Genomic DNA, 21,426 nt, shown 5'->3' on the forward strand with positions numbered 1-21,426 from the left:
CAGAATATGACAAATGTCAATAGGTATATGAGAGCGCAATAAAATAGTCAAAAATCGCGAATAAGTAAAAAGTAGTGAAAAGCTGAAAAGGGCGCCAGCAGTCCATTTGAGTCCGTCGGGGGGGGGGGGGGGATCCGCCCCTGACTGTATATATGGACGCTCCGCCACTAAGTAAGGGGATGTTGGAGAACTGGCTGAAATGAGGCAAGTCATTGGCCTAAGACGAAGTTGTGTTACGCTTACCGGTACTCACACTCACTGCTTCCACTTTTCACGGGGCGTGAAGACGCGGTTGGGGTGACAATGTGGTCTATAGCCAGGGGACGGGCCGAGGGTCCCCCAGCAATTACTAAAATTATTACACCTATAGAGTATACGTGTGCATCGGACAGATCGACAAGTATGCACTGAAAAATGGGCAGATGCACGTTTCGGAGCCTTGGTAAATATTGGGGGGGCTTATCATGCATTTGCCCCCTCAACTTTTTTATTGGGGGGGGGGGGGCCTGAGCCCCCCCAAGCCCCCCCGGTTCCGCCGCCACTGCCACTTTCTCGATTACCTAGAAACCAAATCCTGATTTGGATCTAGTACAGTAAAGCCGCAGCATTGTTTTTCTTTTTAACTTCTATTAACGATTTAAAACTTCATCATATCCCCCACCACACCGATCCCCTTTTTGTTGTTGTCTATGAACGTATCCCTGGGGGGGGGGAGGGGGTACCGAAGATTCAAGTTCTGTCAGAAACTCAACGCCGATTAATGTAGTCAAATAGGTGGTGTCGTACCACAAGTTATTGCTCCATTGACTTACACAATGAGGTTGTCACTTTGGAACGCCACAAGGGAAAACTAGGTTTCAATTGACACGCACTACCCGCCAGTGCGCCAGTGCTTGCGCATAGTCTCGCTCCGTCTGCTCGCTCATAACCGGTGCTGTGGACGAGTGGTCAAAGGCGGTGGCATTCGAAGCAATGAGGCTTAGCAATGGGAAGGTCCCGGGCTCGTGGCCGTGTCTTAGTTATTAGGTGGGTTATTCGTCCAATAGCAATGTACGGTTTTTCCAACTGAAAAATGACTTTCTAAATTTGGAAAGATTCCAAATTTGAGTTAAAATGTTGAAGTGGAAGTAACCCGACGTGTTAGTTGTAATCCATAAGCCCTTCCTGTTTTTTCCACATTTGTGGTCGCTTAAAGCGTTGTAAAAATAAATGTTGCTGCTGATTATCATCATCATCATCATCATCATCATCATCATCATCATCATCATCATCATCATCATCATCATCATCATCATCATCATCATCATCATCATCATCATCATCATCATCATCATCATCATCATCATCATCATCATCATCATCATCATCATCATCATCATCATCATCATTTTTATTATTATTATTATTTTTATTATTATTATTATTACTATCATCATCATTATCAATTTAATATCCAACTGTAACCAGTTCAGATTTTCTGCAATGCTTTCTATCGCCTTCAGATCTCTTTATTTCCACACCGTCTGTACTCTGATTTATGTTCTTTCATGGAGAAAACCCTTGATGATGACTGAAACGATGCCAATACAAGCACTGCATTGGTTCATTCTTGGTCATTTAAGTTTCCCTCTAACTTTTCGAGCGGATGTACGTTACTGCATGTAATTGTGGTATGATGCCTAAGATGACTACCCAGAATGATGGGGTACTGCTACTATATTTCGTCCAGAGTTGCCAATATCATCGAGTTACAAGAGACCACTTACAAAGTTGAAAAAACTTAAATATAGACCATTACTCATGTTTTTATTTGTTTGTGTTCCTTCAAAAAAATAATACATAACCTCATTTTGTTTTTAAATTTTGCAAACGAAACCTGATTATAGTTGACGAAAAAAACATATTATTTGGTGCTCACTGCAATGAGCAGTGGAAACAATTGAGCTCAATTGTTATTGTTGGTTGGTGGGCTATTTACATGCATTCACCCTGCTCCTGGCGGTTAATGTTACAAGCAGACTACTTTCACGAAACATCATAAAGCAGTCGAAAAGGACAACAATGACCACTAAGCAAAGTCATGAGGGGTGAATATAAATGGCTTTCTACATAAAACCGGCTGATGGAGTCATATCACTAAGCAATCTGGAAAGATTTGGAAAAAAACGTTTGATATTCCTTCTCGCAATATTGAGATGTGACGGAACGGAAAACTTCAAACGTTTGATCAGCAAACTTGAAACGACACTTGATTCCGATTGCCTTATTGAGGGTTCGAAGCGTGATAGAGCTTCCCACTTCCTACTCAGGTGAACTATAAAGCTAAACGAAGAAAGAAAAGAAAATTGAGGCAAATGTGATAGATTAGGGACTTTGGGTCATTTTCGCGGAACTACTTCTGTATGGATTTTGTGTAAGCATTAAATTAGGTTAGACTAGGCCTGTGTTCCCCGGGTTAAATAAATTTGTGTACAGTACTATTGTTCAGTGACAGAAATTTAAGCAAATATATTTCAGAATATGTTTGTTTCAGATCAGTAATTGTACTGCGAATGAACTCCCACATGAATTTAGCTTGCTACATAGCCTACTACATATTGCTGCAACAATTGCTTCCAACCACAGCATGTTGTTAGGGTAAGGTTACAATTGTGTACATAGTCTCAATAAATACAGTACTGTACATGGCAGTGTTTGCACTCTCTAGTCATTTTTTTTTTGATGAGAGAGTGTATTGAAAATGGAAACCTTTCATTCCTATCATTGTTAAATGCCTTTGTCATAGTCTATAGTACTCAGAAGTCTGTGCTGTTTCATTCACTTCGGTAGTAATTTAGAACATGTACAGTATGATCCTGTCAGTCCTCCAATATATCTTCTTAACTTAGCTGTACAGTAGATCATTGTGCCCGTATATGCAATGGCTGGTACAGTATGTTCTACTGTTTGATTGTTTTTAATTAAACCATTGAACTCCAATGAGGCCCTCCTGGATGATTTACTGCAAATATTTAAATATAATGAACTCTAATGCCTTGCCTATATCTGTTCTAGCCTTCACTTCCCTAAATCCTTGCTCATGTTTCTCCCAGTCCCACCTTATCTCCTCCCCTTTCTCCCATCTTCTCCTCCCCTGTCTCCCATCCTCTCCTCCCCGGTCTCCCATCCTCTCCTCCCCTGTCTCCCATCCTCTCCTTCCCTCTTCACATTAGAGGAAAGTTTTAAGTTCTCTAATGAATGGCTTCAACTTAGCTTGCTAACTTAAAATTCTCTCTTTTCTGTTTATATGCAGGCTTGTCTGTTGTGAAGATGTGGAAATGAAAGATTTTCTCTTACGAGCCGAGACAGAGCTCTTTTGTTATCGGTTTTCCAACATGAACACTTCAGAGCTCACACACATTCTGAAGTCTACCCATAAGTTTGTGTCGAGTTGCCTCGGTTTTCAATCCTGTGCCAAAGATGAAGCTTTATGTGACTTGTATATGACTTTTGAGATGATTTATGCATCAGTTGGTTCATGGAAGACTGTTGTCAAGAAATACATGAAGGATTGTACGAGGGAAACCTTCCAAATTCCATTTCAATTGGCTTTAAGCTTGATTGCCAGTCGTCAAATTCTTGTCACGAAAGGTCTGGCTCAAGTACCATTTTCGAAGTTACACGTCATCCTCTCCTATCTGTTCCGTTCTGTGTTATGCAAAGGATTGGAAAAAGCTGGAACAATATCTTCTACAAGTTTGTACAACGAAAAAAGAACAAGTGACCTTCTGCATAACTTAAGAATATTTTGCCAAAGGTTACTCGGTAAAACACAGACTGCAGCTTTATTCACAGGACAGGAAACTGCAATCACTTGTGATGAGATCAAGCAAGAGGCATATTTGTTCCCACCTTGCATGTATTACCCATACAGAGTGTTGTTACAACGTCATCGCCTGAGACACCATTCCAGGGTAAGACAATATCAAGATTTGTAAAATATGACTTTAAAACTCTAGTCCAATCAGCTAAGTACTGTATATGTTTCGTTGAATTAAAAAATTGAAAAATTATAATTATTATTTTGTTGTAACTAAGATATTGCTCTCTTTGTCAATTGGTTAAGGTAAGACACATTTTATAGTCGATTTAATCATTTAAAATTTTTTTTTTTAACCGTGTCTTCCTTTCTTTATGTGGCTATTTTGGTATTGAAGGATTAGGGTGGGGGGAGGGGGTGGGGAATGGTCGATGTAATCACCCCATCATAGCTGTTTGCTTTTAAAAGACACTTTTGTTCCTCTTAATAAAAAATGATTCTTTCTGAAACACTTTGATGGTGGCTAGTGCTTTCTATGGCAATATTTTCAAATCTCAGATTGGTAGAAAATTGGAAAAATTAAAAAGTTTATCCCAGTTACCACTGCTTTTCCCCACCTCTCCCTTCCCTTCCCTTCCTTCTACACCCCCCTCGCACTGCCTCCCTTCATGTCCTCGCACAATCTCTTGGAAACCTGGTGTTTAAGAGACATTAGTTTTCAAATATCTTCTTGTAATCTCACTATGCTAATCGTTGAACCGTTATGAAGCCGTTATGTCACATTGTTTAAGTTTCACTGAAAGACTAAACCATTAAAAGGTAGGCTGTGGTTCTACACAACTGTTTGTTCATCTTCGACTGTACATATTATTTGTTTAAATACTGACAAGACATGGTCTAACTTATTGAACCTTTCTCGACATCATTGCACCCTACTCTTCCTGACATGTTTTGATTGCATCGATTTTCTCTTCATTACCAGTCTTCCTTCATTGCAAACTAAACAAGGCTTACTTATTTTCTTTCTCTATGACTGTTTAAATATCACTGACCTTGACTTAATTCTTTTCCAGATCCAGTTCACGCTGTTCCTTAAAGAAGTCGGTCTTCCCATGACCGAAGCGCTAACTTTCTGGAAACACGAGTACAGCCTTCCGGAAGTAGACAAGTCCGGAAAGGAGATCAACGGTGAACACTCCTGGCAGAAGGATAGAAAGAGATACACGTATAACATTCGCCATTTGTATGGACTGGAAGGATCCAAGATCGATTACAAGGCTCACAGTTGCAAATTTTTACAGGTACTATTATCGTCTTTATCATTCACATCCAATCCAGTGCCCCCCACCCCCACACAACCACATCCCATCTCCCACCCACACCTCAGTAACTCATCGATACAGAACCTATTTGTTACGGAAGTGTGTCTAAAGTATGTATGAATTTTTTGGTATGTATTTTAGACCCTCCTGCAAGCAGAACTTGCGAAAAAGCCTCATTGGCAATATCAAAGCTGCAAGCTGACCGAAGTCAGTCTCTTAGATTCATATTTATCGTCCATGATTATGAATTGTCAATTTGCAACAACTCTGTTACTGGACAACATACATTAATCTTGGAGTGACTCGAACTGGGGACCCAGATTGGAAGGCACCGACGTTAACCACTGAGCTAATACTCCTATGAGTAAAGTAAATGAGATTTTGTCACACCAGTTGTCATTAAATGTTTAAAAAGTTGAGCTCATCTAGAGAGGATTTTAAATTATGTTTTGAGAAGGTTTGATTAAGTATGTCCTTAAGAAAGAGATTTTGAGTAAGGAGGTCGAGGAGAAGTGTGTTTCTTTAAAAATATTTTTGGTTTGAAACAATAAGTTGGTCAAAGAGAGGGGTTATGTTAGCTGCTTCAAACAGCAGCTTCATGGTAGCAATACAACTAGATATTTTTCAGGCAAATTCTAAGGGCTTTATATTATTAATAATGTTTAATTTGAAACTTAGAGCCTAGAGGCAGATACTACAGAATATCCCTTAACTCTATAAATTAAGTTATGCCATCCGGAGAAATGGTAATTGCAAAATTAAACCGATTATTAACTTCCTGTAAACTCGAAGAGCAAAGCTACGAATTTAGCAAACACCGATTTGTCATGTTTTTTGAAAAAAATTAGCACTGTCCATAACATTGATATGAAAGCGAGTTCAAATATGCAAAATACAGATCTCAAGATTACAATAGACACATTTCTTTTCTTTTTCGTCACAGTCGTACTCTCCAGGTCCAGGCGAAGTTGGAGGCTGTCCATTCAGCCAATCAGACGAAAATCACCTCAAATATTTAATGGATATTGAAGAGATCGGACCCGCACAACAAAATGTCATTCAGGATTTAAGCAAGAGTAAACTATTCACGGCTGCTTGCAAAGAATATCACAAATTGAAACTGTCCAATTTACGCCGTGCAGAGAAAAATGACGAGGGAGCAAAAAGGAGCCACAGAGAGGAAGGGTCACGTGTAGTGGCAAACATCACAGTGAAAGATGCAGGTCGTGAGGGAGCTATTCGCTCAAGGGAAAGTCTCAGTGAGGAGATGACGTCATTGAAGTCCGAGGAAAGAGTCGGGGAAGGAAGAGACTCTATATCAGCGAAAGCGAAGATGAAGAAGGTAGGAAACAATTGTTCAAACGAAAATAATATTGCGGTAGATCAGAAACACGAACGAGTAGCTCACAGACCAGACAATTTGAAATATGTTCCTCTTGAAGTTACCGCTTCCGGAAAACGGATTGTTAGTGATCAACTCCAACATGGGAGTGTAAATGTTAAACGGTGGAAACGTCACCATGGTAACAAAATAGTTGAAGAAAGACGCGATCAATTTAACGAACCGGAATCGGGTTATGAAAGTGAGCAAATATCTCGAACACAATTTAATTCAGTAGAGAATCGGTCGTCGGCACCGATCGGAATTGAGCCGATTGAAAGACTAGACGGTTGGAATGAAATGGATCAAACTTCCACGTTGCCATCGCAACCGGCTACGTCGTCCGGGGTACCGTATTCGCAGCAAGCCACGGGGCAGCGTCGAAATGGCTCCATCAAAGGATTTCGAGATGATGAATTTTTTCAGTCGGACGTTAAAGTATCTAGCCCTGGTAATGGTTACAGACCAAGTCAACAGAATGCGCGGTCATGTGACTTTCTACGTACTCCAATCGAGAAGCGGAAAGAACTGATATCACGTGACCTGGATAATTTGCCGAATGAAGATAACTTGAGAAAACCGATACACTATTATCACAGTTACAAGAAGTTAGTTTCGGAGTTGAAACTCTTGTAGCAAAGAAATACAACTGCGTGTATGCTTGTCAACCAGCTGAAGTCAAATTCCTTACAAAGGTTTTAGTGCAGTAACGGAATGGGGCTGTTGGGATAGGTGGGGTTGGGGGGGGGTTAAATTTTAATGTTTCAGTTTAGCCCCGCTGAAGTACTATTTCTTTTGGCCCACTGTGAGTTATCCAGGTCCAAGCTTTGCTAACCGGTTGCAAAGTTGGTTTCAATAATCATGGAGCAATATCCTGTGATTTCACTTTAAAGAAAGAATAGGTGAGTCTGTTTTCAGATGTTGCTGGTAATAAATGGTGCTGGAATAATAGTTTGTAGCTTTCTGTCAAGCAAGTTACCCGAGTCAAAGAAAGGATCAAAGACCACCTAACCACCCCCTCCCAATCCTCTTCATGCACTCCCAGCAGTAGGCACAAGGCAGTATCTCTCGAGTTGAAAGAGTGAAGCAACCAGTCAGTTACATGATTGTGAAAAAATAGCCTACAATCACTGGACAGTAAAACAGTTGTGTGATCTCTGAATCTGTACGATGGTTGGGCTTGGTGAAGAATAGCTCCTCGAGGGATATGGTGGTGCCCGTTCTATGCCCTTTGATGAACAAACCCTGAATATGCCAATGACAGTGTAAATCATAAGCTTACAATACAATATATCAATGGTTCTATGTGCATTGAATGCTTCAATTGTCTGTTTGGTTCGCTTGTCAAAAACTAACATATTCCTGTCACATTTATGGCAATACTTCGTCACCAAATAGAGGATCTAGACATTCTCGCGCTTTTTATTTGGTTTTTCTGTGTATGTGGGGTGGTGGGGTGGGGTGGGGGCTGGAGGTCGTATGTCATTTCAATTTGGTATATCGCATCTGTGAAAGGTCAATCTTATCCAAAGTCACAGTTTGACGGGTCACTTCATCTTCGACTTGAAAATTGCGGTTCATTGCTAACATTGTTCGTTAGTTTTGTTGATGGATTTTAAGGGATCAAAGTTTCATAGAGTTGAAGGCGCACCAGGAGCGCCGATAACTGATTTACGGGGGGGGACCGTTCTGGAGAGATTTATTACTCACTGAAAGTGTAGCCGATTTTGTCCTATAAAAGTTAAAAGCCAATAATGTTACGTTGGTTTGTAACGTTGAATCCTTCTGAACCAGCCATGTAATAATTACATGTTAATTGGATACCGAATCTAAATTAAACAAGCATGTGCTAAAGATTATATCTGTCTGCCCCAAATTAGCGAGTTGTTAACCGTCTTGGTTCTATAGAGAAAATTTTTGTGTCCCACAAATTCAATACATGTTGTATTAACTTTTAAAATTTGGCAAAAATAAGTGAAATATTAAAAGGGATATTTTTGATAACATTTTTCAAAATAAGTGTGTCCCACAAATTCAATAAATGTTGTATTAACTTTTAAAATTTGGCAAAAATAAGTGAAATATTAAAAGGGATATTTTTGATAAAATTTTGCAAAATAAGTGAAACATTAATAAGGGAACTTCTGGTGGCGGAGATTGCGACATTTATAAGGTTTATCGAAACTCTAGAGTATTTAGTGAAAATCACATCTGTAATTCGTGTTCCTAACTCTGGATAAAGTTGTATAAATGTAATTTATTTTTATATGATGAAGATAAACTCTTCCTTTCTGTCTGTGACGTCATCACGGTAGATATTATATGAACTTAAAGGAACGTTCGAACGACTCATAACTGTATCCCACTGTATTGCTTTTTTTGTATTTGTATTGCTAGTTATTATCACAGAAGAAGCCAACCCTGAATGCTCCTTTAAACGTTAATTTGTTTTCAGCAACTGAAGGAATTTTTCACAGTCTCTACTATAGAGTCCACGTTCCTGTTTTATTTGCCTAAATCACCTCTTAGATTTGAATTTGAATTAGATTTGAATTTGCAATAACAAAACCTTTTATATCATTCTTCTACATGGTACAGAAATGAAAATGTATTTCAATATATTTGATTCTATATTATACTGTTTCCTGTTATCTGTTTTTTCTTTCTTTCGAAGCTTAAGATACCTTAATATTTTACGCAAGACCCCATTCTTTTCTACAATTATAGAGTACGTTATATTCAAATGGTTGGTATATTCAAATAGTTGGGATTACTCATAATTAATTCCACAATTTTCCTTTCAAAGAGAATCGTGCAGTTATAGAATAAATGTTTCGTATTTCGTAACTCACAAATAGACTCGTTTTTTTTTTATCGAATTATAAATGAATAGGTTCATTGGGACAAGAGTCCGTTTGATTATTCTTATTCTTATTTATTTGTTTATATATCTAGATGAAGGACGAGGAAGGGGAAGTGACGATCTATAGAAAATAGAACTAGTCTTTCTATTGTCTTTTGTTCCCCCCTCATATCATGTATAGAAATGATATAATGATATTATTTAAGTGTTGTATATGTAAAAGCATCAATAAAGGCATCAATTCTAATCTTAAGCTATTCGCTGATGACAGCTTATTATATACAGAACCACTGACAATCCGACGGACACAACTCTACTTCAGAAAGACCTTTTTACGTTGTCAGACTGGGCAGATATACCTGGCAAATGCAGTTTAATGCTGAGAAGTGTTATGTAATAAGAACGCAATCGTATAACAAAAAGGCTCATCTTTTCGATTCTATAATATAGGGTCATAGCCTATAAGGACGTCGACCATCAACCATACTTAGGTGTATACTTATAAAATGAATTGGAGTCACCACATAGTCTATTGCAGAGTACCGATGTAGATGTAACATATCGGTAGTGACTAATTTATAGATTTGTAATTTGTCGTATATACCTCGTGTAAAATGACCAGCTATATAGTTGAAGAACAACTTCCTCATGTCCTTACCACCCAAATTATCCTCCCAAGCCACGCTTCAAATCAGTGGGGGAGCTTCCATCAAGTCAGGGGGGGGGGGCTGATGCCCCCCCCCCTGACGGACTCAAATGGACTGCTGGCGGCCTTTTCAGCTTTTTACCACTTTTAACTTATTCGCAATTATTGACTTTTTTTATTGCGCTCTCATCTACCTATTGACATTGGTCACGTTTTGTTGGTGTAATTTTCTGACAAAATGCTCTAACAGCTATTTATTCTTCGTTTATCTGCAAATTAGCAAGGCCCGGAAAGGGTCATATCCGGCGATCTAGGGAGTATCTTTACTAAAAATAATTATGTACGCTCCGCGCCAACCTGTGATGGCGCTCCGCTTAGATAGTGCGGAAAGCACCCCTACAGACCATTCTGCCCCCCCCCCCCCCCGACCAATACCTCTAACTCCGCCACTGCTTCAAATCACTCGTATTGACAAACTAGTACAATTCCTATAACCTTTATCTGATAGAAACATGATTTTCATACTGCTCAAAACGGTTCAGTTTGAGTGCTCTAATGCGGAATATGAAGTGCAGTAAAGGGAAAAATTTAAAAAAATGAAGACGTTCATCACTGGCGCTGAATATTCATTCGAGGAAGGTTACTCTCATCCAATTGGGACAATTTCCCAATGCTAATACCTCTCTAAACAGTACTCCGATATCATGCTCTCAAAGCCACTGGTATTGACTGTATAATCAGTTCCTAACCTTGATCTGACAGTCACATGATATTATTGAGTGTTCTGAAGCGGGACATGATACTACAAAATAGAAAAAAATTGTCCCAACATGTACATGTATAGGCCTACATTAAGGTTCCCTCAATTCTCCCGTATTGCTGCTGTTGAAGGTGTGTGTGTGTGTTGGGTGGGTGGGGGGGGGGGGTGGGTGGGTGGTACCACTTGTTTATTACTGACTTAAGGGTACTGTACAAATAACTTGAGCAAAAGTATAGTATGCTAAGGATGATATGCTATCAGTGTATGTCGTAATTCTATAACACTTTTTAATTTTCCCCCCAAAAGGAAAATCTTTAATAATATGAGGTTCATCAGTCAAAGTGACTGGACACGCTATCTTATACACAGCAATTGGTCACTTCCTCAGACGAAGCGCGAAATTCAGTTAAAAAAACATTATTATGAACTCAAATAACATGTTTACAATGCATTAAAAATTTGCCACCAACAAATGGTATTGATTGTCAACAAAATGGCGTACTTCTGTATTTCAGATAAAGTCAAAGAAAGTAGGTTTGGTTGAGTTTAGAATTTTATAAAACAATGGATTATCATTATCATTTATTCGGTATCGACATCCAATTTAGTATTAAAGGATTGTTCCAGGGATTAAACAAATGTTATAGGTGAATATCTTGCAAGAGTGGAAGATAAGTCTATTTCTTTTGGCATAACAAGACTAACATCATGCATAAAGTTATCCATAAACTTGCAACAACTACAAACAAAAAACCTACCTGCCTTACCTGTGGCCGGGTATGGTGCATAGCTCCATGGAATCGATACTTCCTGAATTACTTCGGTGACTACCCGTAAACTGAGGGCGTTCCACATGCACTTTGTTTACCCCTCCATCCTCCCCCCCCCCCCCCTTGGTCTGACGCATTACTTGTGTTCCCTGATATATATATATATATATATATATTGCATGTTGTCCGTCGTGATTGCTACCCTTTTCCGAAAACATTTGATGGCGCTGTCCATATTTGCCATATATTTGTAACCATACAACGCGGGAAGAGAAACACACGGGGACAACAGAACGATATGCTCATTTAATCAAACATTTGAAAATACATAATGACGTCACGAGTCTGTTGTGAGATTCTGAAATATAAGTTATAAATTAAAAAACAATATAGCTTGAGTCATCACATCGCAGTATTCTGCATTACAGTACATAACATTGATTTCATGAGCAATTAATTACGTACAGTTTGGGCTTTTGGAAAAATTGTATTGTATCGGTTATATTTTTAAGTCGGTTCTAGAAATTTACGATAAACATCATAAATACAAACTTACTTGGACTCTATGATTTCAAAATAATATCGTTCGTTAACACTGACCGGGCTTTAATTTAACAAGCATTGTGGCTTATTTTTAATTTATAAATATATTAAATGCATTATCTAGTATGACGTTACACATGATTAATTTTCTGTATAACGTAACGTTCATTTGATAGTTTTGCGTTGTTTGAAACTTGAAATTAGCTACATTACATTGCATGTACAGTAAAACTTATTTAATCATACAAAGTAATAGTATACATATAATATAAAACAAGATGGGGTATACTAAAATGATAGGAAACCTGTATGAAAAATGCTGAAATTGCATAAAATAAACCTCAGCCCCACTGCGAGAAGTCGTTCGCAGAACTATCGTTAAGACAAGCTAAGAAGTATTGAACGAAACCTGTGACACAAAATTCGTGAAAATTAATCAGTTTAATTCGTGTATAATTGCACACTGGATGAGCCGATGAAGCATGTACTCTTTTCCCTTGAAATAACTTGAATTACCACTTTAATAAGTACTGCTGCTTTCAGGCGAGGACACAACAAAGGATGATATTAAATATTACTATATTTAGTGAGCCACATTGGTTTTGTTATGACTTTAAACCATTGGTATTGTTATGACTTTAAAATAATTCTTTAAAAAAAACTGTTTAATCGGATGAGTTTAATCTGTTAATTGTCTACATTGAAATAATGATATATCTGTATAGGATAACTTAATCATGAGATGCACTGGCCGGGTGCGCATGCATCCTTTCCCCCCACCTATATTCTCACCCCACCCCACCCCCACACGACCCCCACCCGACCCCCACCCTTCTCCTCCACCCACCCTAGATATTTAGCTTTGGTGTCTTTCATATATGCCTATATGTTATGCCATATCATTAAATGTTGATAATATTCTGCACCAGTTATAACGTCTGCACCATATCGTATACGGCATATACCGAACCGTATATACCGTGTTAATAGTTTCACCCGGTTTGCTTTGTATTATCCTTTCATACCGAACCACTTTCATACCACTTAAAAGACTGACAAGCTAAAGAATACAGGACTGCATGACCTGAATGGGGTCAGACATGGTCAAACTATCATAACGTCTGCACCATGCAGTATACAGCATATACCGAACCGTATCGTCTTGTTGTTGTTCTTGTCGCTGTCAAACACTATTTCCAGAAATCTAGTCATACCGTACTATATATTGTAGATGTTTTGTTTTTTCATATCGAACCGTCATCTATTACTCTTTATAGATCTGTTCATATTTGGTGACAAGTGGTGCATTACTTCATTTCTGTACCCGACGTATATTCAGTTCTCGTTAGGTGTTCATACTATCATATACTTAACATAGATAGTTGGTTGTCTCATATACGGACTGCATGAGTTACAAATGTGTCGTCATGAAGATATTTCAGCGACCGGAATTGGGGAATATTTTAAACCGGTTTGACTATTATCCGTGGGTGGTGTCAATTGATTCTCAATTAACAAGCGTGTAATGTCAGCAATACTGGTTGAGTGTTTCCGATTAAAATCAATCCATACTGGAGACATTATTATGTTTATCCACTTATTTATGAATATTCAGCAGTAAAAAATAGCAAGAAAGCTATTCCTAAGCTACTCCAGATCGCACAAAAAAAAGTTTATGATATTCCAATATTGTTGGTCTGATTCAATATCCACAGAAAGGTATTCTTTATTATAACAACTCCGTTTTATCTTGTAGCTTCATTTCAGCGTTTCTCATTATATCTATATTTAGCATTATTGTCAGTTTCCCCGGAAGTGTTTCTGCCTGCTTCTCTATCTGCCTATCGCCATCATTTCCTCTGTTAATACTTTGCCGTAGAGTAATCAATTTTATAACAACGTGCCACAGTTTTTTCTTGGCAGAATGTACGCAGCCGTTTCAAGCTACGATAAAATAGTTACATGTGTAATTTACTAACTAGCCAAATGTCAGTTAACCGCCACCGGTTATCTCAAATCACCGCGGTCTGATCTTCAAGGAATCTTGTACATCGAATTACGGATTCCGTAACCAAACCTGCAAAAACACGTTTCTTATGTTTATGATGAACGTCGTCTCATACTGTCACCTGAGTTACCATGGTAACGTGTGGCGGGAATACCGAATCACCATTATTAGTTTCTTTCAACAATCAAATCCAAACAGTCCTCCGAAAAAATCAAGGGGTTGTGTTGGTAACTGATCGAAAGTGTCCATACCCCCCCCCCACCTTCTCCTTCCCGATCCTCATAACAGACATATTCATAATTTTGTCACCTCGACTATTCTGTCTCCTCGTTATAATGAAGATACAATCAGTTTAAGTCATGATCTTGCTAGGCATACCAAAATACATTTCCTGACGGCTCATATTGGAAGGACTCCAAGAGTTAAAACGGAAGTTCTTTACCAGTGGCACACCGGCTTTCATAATGCGGTACACATGGTCATGGTTCGTATTACTTCCTCATGTTCACACAAAAGTCTTGAAATCCAGACAACTTATATGTATGATATCATCCGTTTTGGTGATGTTGTTTGATCTTCAAACGGTTAAATCTAACCTTCGTGTCTTGCTTTACGAGTTCAACAACTGGTTGTTATCACGTCCGTCCTTGATTGCTTATACAGAAGTACATGATTATATCATTGGCACCATACTGTAAAGACACATGTATGCTGTGTGTGTTTTGTTCGTTTGATATCTTGCTTTACACAGTCTAATCGAAATTCAGTGTCATATGAAGATCCGAACCATTCCTCCGCGCGACTTTATACATTTAATGAACAACGTGTGAAATTACTGCAGGGAAATTATGAATACGTTTGCAATAGAGATAACAAATAAACTATCTGGTTATAATGACTTTCGAGCCTGTGAGTCCAGAGATTTTGGAGAAAAAAAATCAATAAATAAATTAAAAAAAAAAATCTATTATCAAACCCCCCAAAGCTGTCCATCTCAAAACCCGACACGCTTGTTCTGCATGAAAGTAAAATGTGGGTGCGAACACCTTTTTCAGATAACTTGATTTGTTTCTTATCCGGACTGAAAGGGAGGGGTGTGGGGAGGGGCATGGGGGTGGGCAGTGTTTGATAGTTAAACAAGATGGTGTGATACAGAATATGTTTGGTTGACTGGCGTCAAAGTTCATACATCAACTAATAATAATATGTTAGATTTGATAACTCGGTTTGGATCGATCTATACCGTGCGTCTCACTACCGTTCAAAAGCCAAAAGGAAAGCTTCCTTGTAGACTAGACCATTGGATATGATGTTCACAATGGGAAACGATGTTCTCTGGTCTTCAGTTCTTGGTTCATGGTTAGACATTTATCAAACCGAAACGGTTTTGTTGCAATGTTGGTGCACGATACCACGGTTTCACCGTCCTTAAATTAAGTTATCCCTCTGCTTTACAGAATTTTTTTTTTTTAAATTGCGGGCATATTTTGGCGACAGTTGTGATGTTGACGATTAAAACAAACGATTGAGCATAAACAGAGGGACGGAAATCTGTATCAAAGGAGAGTGGGTGGAGTGGGACGAACTGATCCTAAATCTTGTCGGTAGCCCTAGATATCAGGAAGGTGGGCGGTAAAACCTCTGGCTTGAGCATACAAATTAATCTCTTTTTTTTTTTCTGGTTGTTGATTGAATACACAGATGACGAAAGCATTGATCGAGTACGCATCTTTGGTAGTCTAGGAGCCAACACAAAGGTCCATCATTCATCCACCGTGATGAAATGGAATAGTACAGTCATGACGTCACAACTTTTGTTTACTTGCCGATCGCCTAGTCTGCTGAAGTCAAATCGATGGTGGGGAAGCAAAATATGATATGTAGTTATTAAAATTGGCAATACGAAATTAAAAGAAAGGCATCGGTCTACTTACCTAGTAAGGTAAATGTACATATATAGGGTCATATTCCCAGAAAGGATTTTTCAGAATTGTTACACATAGAAAAACGAATGGAAAAAAAGGAATCTAGAAACAGAACCGGTAGTAACTCGTTTGATTTCTTCGTGTGGTACGGTATGCGCGAAACGATAACGTCAAAACGCTGGTTTTTATACGTTTATTATACGAGAGAAAGAGAGAGAGAGAGAGAGAGGTGGAGAGAGATGATCAGGCAAATAAAATGATTGATAAAAGCTATAACTGACAAACATTTATCATACACACCTTAGAGAAAAACAATTCTCTTGAAACATAATCTGTGAAAAAAAAGGTGGAATCTGGAAGAAAATGTATTATAATATCAAAAAACAAATCAGCTACAAAGTTGCAAAACAGAATGGCGATGTCGTGTTCTTGTGAATAATTAATTAGACAACCACAAGGAGTAACACCGATTTTATATTGACCCTTACCTACTGAGTTCGAAATAAATTTAAGTAGACTTCTTCTTTCCCAGGAAGTTCCTCTTCTTCTTCTCCTTTGACATCTGCCCATCTCGAGTTGAATCTTGATCTCCTCCGTCACGGTGAAAAGAAATCCCCCTGCGCTGTAAATCATGAAATAACGACCTAACTTGCACAAATATTATGATATTACGGAAGGAGAGAGCCTGAGAAATAAAAGTTCTCGTTTTCTCCTCAGTTAAGACTTTTAAAAAAAGAACACAACATTTTATTGTTGAATACACGACATAGCGAGAGAGAGAGGCTAGGCTTTGAAGCCTATCAAGGCTTTGAAGCCTACCATAGGCTTTGAAGCCTATCAAGAGTTTTGTATGTGATCGCAAAAACTAGCTTGCGATCGTTTTTTCTTCTGCATTTCGCAGAACTGATTCGTGTATGCAACGCGAGTAGACGTTGTGCGTAGGCACACATATAGTCATTAAATACTTGATTTGTAAAGCACAAGAAGAAAGGGGGGGGGGGGGGGGAATAGAAAAAAAAAGATATTATCGCAGGGTTTGTGAAAATACTGATTAAAAACAGGAAGAATATATATAATGCGTTGTAACTTAACCAACCTATTAAATATACACAGCTTCCGTGAGCGCCGCCATATCTTGTTCCGGTTCCCGCTGCCAGCCGTGCGTTTCTGGCCGTTTAGCAATTGTGTTTTTTTTTTTATGTGTAAAGAAAGAAACGGTTGATTAATGGTGTTAGTATTAGTACCAGCTGTTATTCATATGTATCATGCGTTTAACATTTGAATAATACCATTTCCCCAATAATGCATTTTAATTGAAACCAGCGGCTGTGTGAAAGTAGCAAATATATGAGAATGCATTTTGAAATAAATAATATTATTCATGAGTTATACAGTTGTTTTGTTTTTTTAATAGATGGAACATTTTTCCATTAGTTACATTTTGTAATCATATAATTCGCAACTATTTGATTGAGTAAGCAATGAATAAATAAAAACCGAAGTAGAAAAAGTTACTCACATGTTGACGGATACATATATTATGAATATTCATCAAGCTTGGTTAATCTTTACCTGTCACAACAAGAGCTGCAAACCTTGAATAATTAATATTAAAATAAGCTAATTAATGATTTATGTATTCATTAATGGAAAGGTAAAATGCGTAAGTTTTATTCGAAAATGCCACTCATTCCCATCAGCAAACCAACACTCAAGCCAGTGCATAGGCACCGGTGACCTTTCACACCGTTACGTCATCATTCAGCACGTATGCACTCGCCATATCTGGGCATCATCATGCAGAAGACAAAAGTTACAAGACGATACAGTATTATCATAAATGAAAACAAAACAAGAAAATGAAATGTGAGGGAAAGAAATTCATGCGTTAGATCTGCCGGTAGCCTCGAGATAGAAAAAAAAAATGGACTGAATAGTAAAAACGGGACGATACAAGGACGATACAAAACAGTGAATTCGTCGCGAGGTCACGAGTCCATCTTCAGCTTTCAATCGCAGAGTTCCGGAAGGTGTTTTTTTCTGTAATAATTGTCGTGTGTTTCCTTCTTAAAGGCACGGATGTTATATGTTGTTTTTTTCAATCCGTGTGTGTATATTTGTGTAGTGTATTTAAATGAAATATAGGCCTATCTTATTTTAAATACTGGTTTGAAAGACTTAGCTTAAACTCTAAAAACTAAACAGAGTAACATAACACCCATACCTGAATGGACTCGTCCATATTCTCGTCGGAGGTACATAATTATGAAAACAGAGCCTTAAAACTCCCAGTTTTCGTAACCCGTTCATCCCCCCTCCTTTTCCCTTTAACCCCCTTCCAGAATACTTTATTTTCATTTTCCTATGATAAATACACATCACTTCTAAGTACCATAACCAGTTTTTTTGTAGCTGCTCCTATTTGGGGCTAACCATTCGTCTCTGCCATCATTTAATCACCAAATCAGAAATGCCCTCATTTTCTTTTCTCTTCTTATTTTTATTTTATAACCAATTTTTCTGTTGCAATTTTCCACGTTTCCATTGTTTTATAATTGCAAGTTTCTTGTTACTTTCAAATCATCCCACTTTCCTCCCTCAGAAGTCGGCAAACACTTTTTTGTTTTGGCTTGTATTGCTCTTTATTGGCAGAATTTTGAATATTCATGAATACCATCGCTAATTGAGTTGAATTGCCATTTTCCAATGTGTCTTCCACCCACTAGCCGTGAACTTGACTACATACCTGCACAATCTTCGGGATGACATTTTACGATGGTGTCTTCACCTGATATGGTTTCATAGGTGAAGTCGGGGATAGGATTATCACCCTTTTGGAATTCTACGCAAAGATACCGGAATTCTCCACAACCCATTTTATCTACATCAAAGGGAGGGGTCTCCAAGGTGGGGAATGTAAGAGGTCCACCCTGCGGTAGGGTGGTCGCGGCGTCGATGGGGGTCAATACGTCGGAATAGATAGGATCACGGCGCTCGTTTCCTAACATGTCGCGGCTTGCAAATACGGAGACTTGCCACAGATCTACACCTGTCACCTCTCGGCTGTAAGGTTCAACGTCAACACTTGTTTCAATGAAGATAGGGGAGTCAATTCCAGGTACGTGATCTTCTGGGATTTCTCGAGACCATTCTAACTCGGTGAAGACAACACCTGAATGGAAAAATAAAGTTAAGAATATGTTCATAAGTACAGCTAAGTGTTTGGGTAATAACTGTAGAAAATCAAGAGGAGATTGCAGTCATTTTGATGAGTGAGTCACCGTACTTGTTAAAATAGCTATTGTTGGCAACTTTAAGCTTAAAATAGAAGCTAATAATATATATGTTTTTAAAGCATAACATGGGCATGCCAGAAAATCGAAGTTTGCGCACTTTCGATCTCCGGCAATAATTTGATAGGTTTAAAAAAGAAAATAGGAAATCACTTTTTGAAAACATGTAGCAATTTTAAGTCCGCTAACATTGGCGAGTTGGAATAACGCAAATGGAATTTGGTTGGGTCTGTTGAAAGTAAAAAAAAAAAAAAAATTCTTACCTTTGCAAACATCTTCCATGCTAACGCATTCCACAAATGGATCTTGTACTGGCTGTGTCTCAAATGTATAGTCGATACTGGCAGCAGGGTTTTTCGCCAATTCGAAGCACATGAATGGAACCTCATCACAGATGAGGCCAGATAAATCCACCTGGAAGTCCATCTCGTTGAAGGCGAGATTTTCACCAGTATTTAGAGTTTGGTCATCTTGTACAGCTGTCAAGATCTGTGGTTGCTCGTTAACACGTATTCCTCTCCCGTTGGTGTTTGTAGAGAAGAACGTTTTGACTTGCCATAAGTCCTCTCCAGCTACCGTTGTCGTCAGTAATTTATCTGTGGTAGCCTTCAGTTTGACTGTCGTATCGGTGTTGTCGGTATTCTCCACAATAATGTCAGGACTGATCAGTGTTGCTTCTAGATCAGTAAAGACAACTCCTGTAACAAGATACGAAAAGCATAGATTTATAATTGCAACTCAAACCAAAACCTTGGATTTTTCAGAATTTGCTTACAATGATCCGATATTGTTTCTAGCCTTTTGTTTACATATATATAGGTAACCCCCCCCCCCTTACAAATGTATATATCTTTAAAACAGATGTCTAACATATACAGTCGCAAAACGACCATCACTTTACTAATCGATGTTCCTTTCCACATGAACCATCTTGAAACTCCCTCTTTTAAGTTGCCCTCATCCCTCATCATGCCCCCATCTCGTTAAACTAGTACTTACTTGACTGACATGCTTGTGGCTTGCAAACCACCAATGAATCTCGAGAAACGTCACCACGCCCTCCTTCCACAATAAGTGTAAATTCTGGATCAGGAGCGTCCCCTTTCGTGAATTCCATGCAAATGTAGTTCACGTCATCGATACATCCAATAGTTCCAAATTCAAATTCTGTCTCAATACCATCAAGATCGAGAGGGTCACCATTGGTAATGTCAGTGGAACCTTCCACGTCATTGAGGATTTGGCCCACTTCTCCAAAGCGAGGACCATCACCCAAAGGATCGCTACTACCAAACAGTGACACACTCCAAAGATCGTCACCCTCTAGGTCACGTGTGTCATCCCTGAATGTGACGTCAATGTCGATAGATACAGGAGTCTCTTGACCTGGAATTGGATTCTCTCCAGTCAGTTCCCAGTCGAATGTCTCGGCAAACACTCCTAAAAGAGATAAATTGGGATTGGAAAACAAAACAAGACATAAAAACACTTGATCTAAATGTTGGGACTTTGTACGAGAAAAGCGTACGTTTATTATATTACCTAGATAGGTCATACCTAACATATTGACACAAGCTTGCACCAAAATAATACTGTTATATATAGGCTATTGGTAGTCTGCTATTTCTTAGAATATAGTTGGGTAGTAACGTTAACTTTTCACTCGTTCTATACTAAAGATTCGTGAGCTTTTATACAGAAATTTGCTCTATTTTCTTCGTTAAACCCAAACAGCTATGTGTATATGCTTATGCCTACTATCAGTAACTAATATAATATAGGATTTATACATATATTTATGATATGTTATTAAGTAGTGTGTTTCTTGTATAGTGTAAAAACGCGTGTGAATGGAAACCGGCCCAAACATATACACACAAAAGATGAAGAACACAAAATGAGGCCAACCGGCTATTAGTCTGAAAAAAAATATTTTCAGATCACGAGGCTACCGGCAAAAATCGCATTTGCACCTTCTTGTTTAGAGAAGCACATTGAAAATAAAATTCTTTGTTTTGTTTTCTTTGTTTGCTTGTAAATGAATAAACACATAAATGAAATGAGTTTGTTTGACATAGAAAATCGAAATGATGAAAAAAAAGAACACACCAAAAAA

At 38.4% G+C, this 21,426-nt stretch overlaps 2 protein-coding genes across 9 annotated transcripts in view; one reads left to right on the forward strand and one right to left on the reverse strand.

The window, feature by feature from the left end:
• Positions 1-1,791: 1,791 nt before the first annotated feature.
• LOC139965040 (DNA primase large subunit-like) lies at positions 1,792-12,077 on the forward strand. 2 transcript variants are annotated; one of them, XM_071967205.1, is made up of 4 exons: positions 1,792-2,309; positions 3,293-3,953; positions 4,873-5,100; positions 6,065-12,077. In XM_071967205.1, the coding sequence occupies exons 1-4, from the start codon at positions 2,098-2,100 to the stop codon at positions 7,136-7,138; spliced, it is 2,175 nt and encodes a 724-aa protein (XP_071823306.1). In that variant the 5' UTR covers positions 1,792-2,097; the 3' UTR covers positions 7,139-12,077. The 2 variants fall into 2 exon arrangements, with proteins under 2 accessions (XP_071823306.1, XP_071823307.1); XM_071967206.1 differs by having other exon boundaries at positions 2,275-2,413.
• Positions 12,078-15,160: 3,083 nt separating this feature from the next.
• The window catches only part of LOC139965042 (uncharacterized), a 112,844-nt gene continuing 106,578 nt past the window's right edge, over positions 15,161-21,426 (reverse strand). For 2 of the 7 annotated variants that reach the window (XM_071967214.1, XM_071967207.1), the window contains 5 exons: positions 20,310-20,750; positions 19,574-20,008; positions 17,114-19,189; positions 16,506-16,639; positions 15,161-15,933 (listed from right to left, as the gene is read on the reverse strand). In XM_071967214.1, the coding sequence (XP_071823315.1) occupies positions 18,756-19,189; positions 19,574-20,008; positions 20,310-20,750 (1,310 nt within the window). In that variant the 3' untranslated portion in view covers positions 15,161-15,933; positions 16,506-16,639; positions 17,114-18,755. Of the gene's footprint in view, positions 15,934-16,317; positions 16,371-16,505; positions 16,640-17,113; positions 19,190-19,573; positions 20,009-20,309; positions 20,751-21,426 lie in introns of all 7 variants that reach the window. The other 5 variants (XM_071967213.1, XM_071967211.1, XM_071967210.1 and 2 more) reach the window with 5 other exon arrangements.

This window comes from Apostichopus japonicus, chromosome 23, assembly GCF_037975245.1.
Source record: "Apostichopus japonicus isolate 1M-3 chromosome 23, ASM3797524v1, whole genome shotgun sequence".
Taxonomy (NCBI): domain Eukaryota; kingdom Metazoa; phylum Echinodermata; class Holothuroidea; order Aspidochirotida; family Stichopodidae; genus Apostichopus; species Apostichopus japonicus.

Coding starts and splice junctions, on each gene's coding strand:
- LOC139965040 (XM_071967205.1), top strand. CDS start 2,098: ATGGCTTTCTACATAAAACCGGCTGATGGAGTCATATCACTAAGCAAT. Junction 2,310..3,292: donor GCTTCCCACTTCCTACTCAG/GTGAACTATAAA, acceptor GTTTATATGCAG/GCTTGTCTGTTGTGAAGATG. Junction 5,101..6,064: donor ACAGTTGCAAATTTTTACAG/GTACTATTATCG, acceptor TTTTCGTCACAG/TCGTACTCTCCAGGTCCAGG.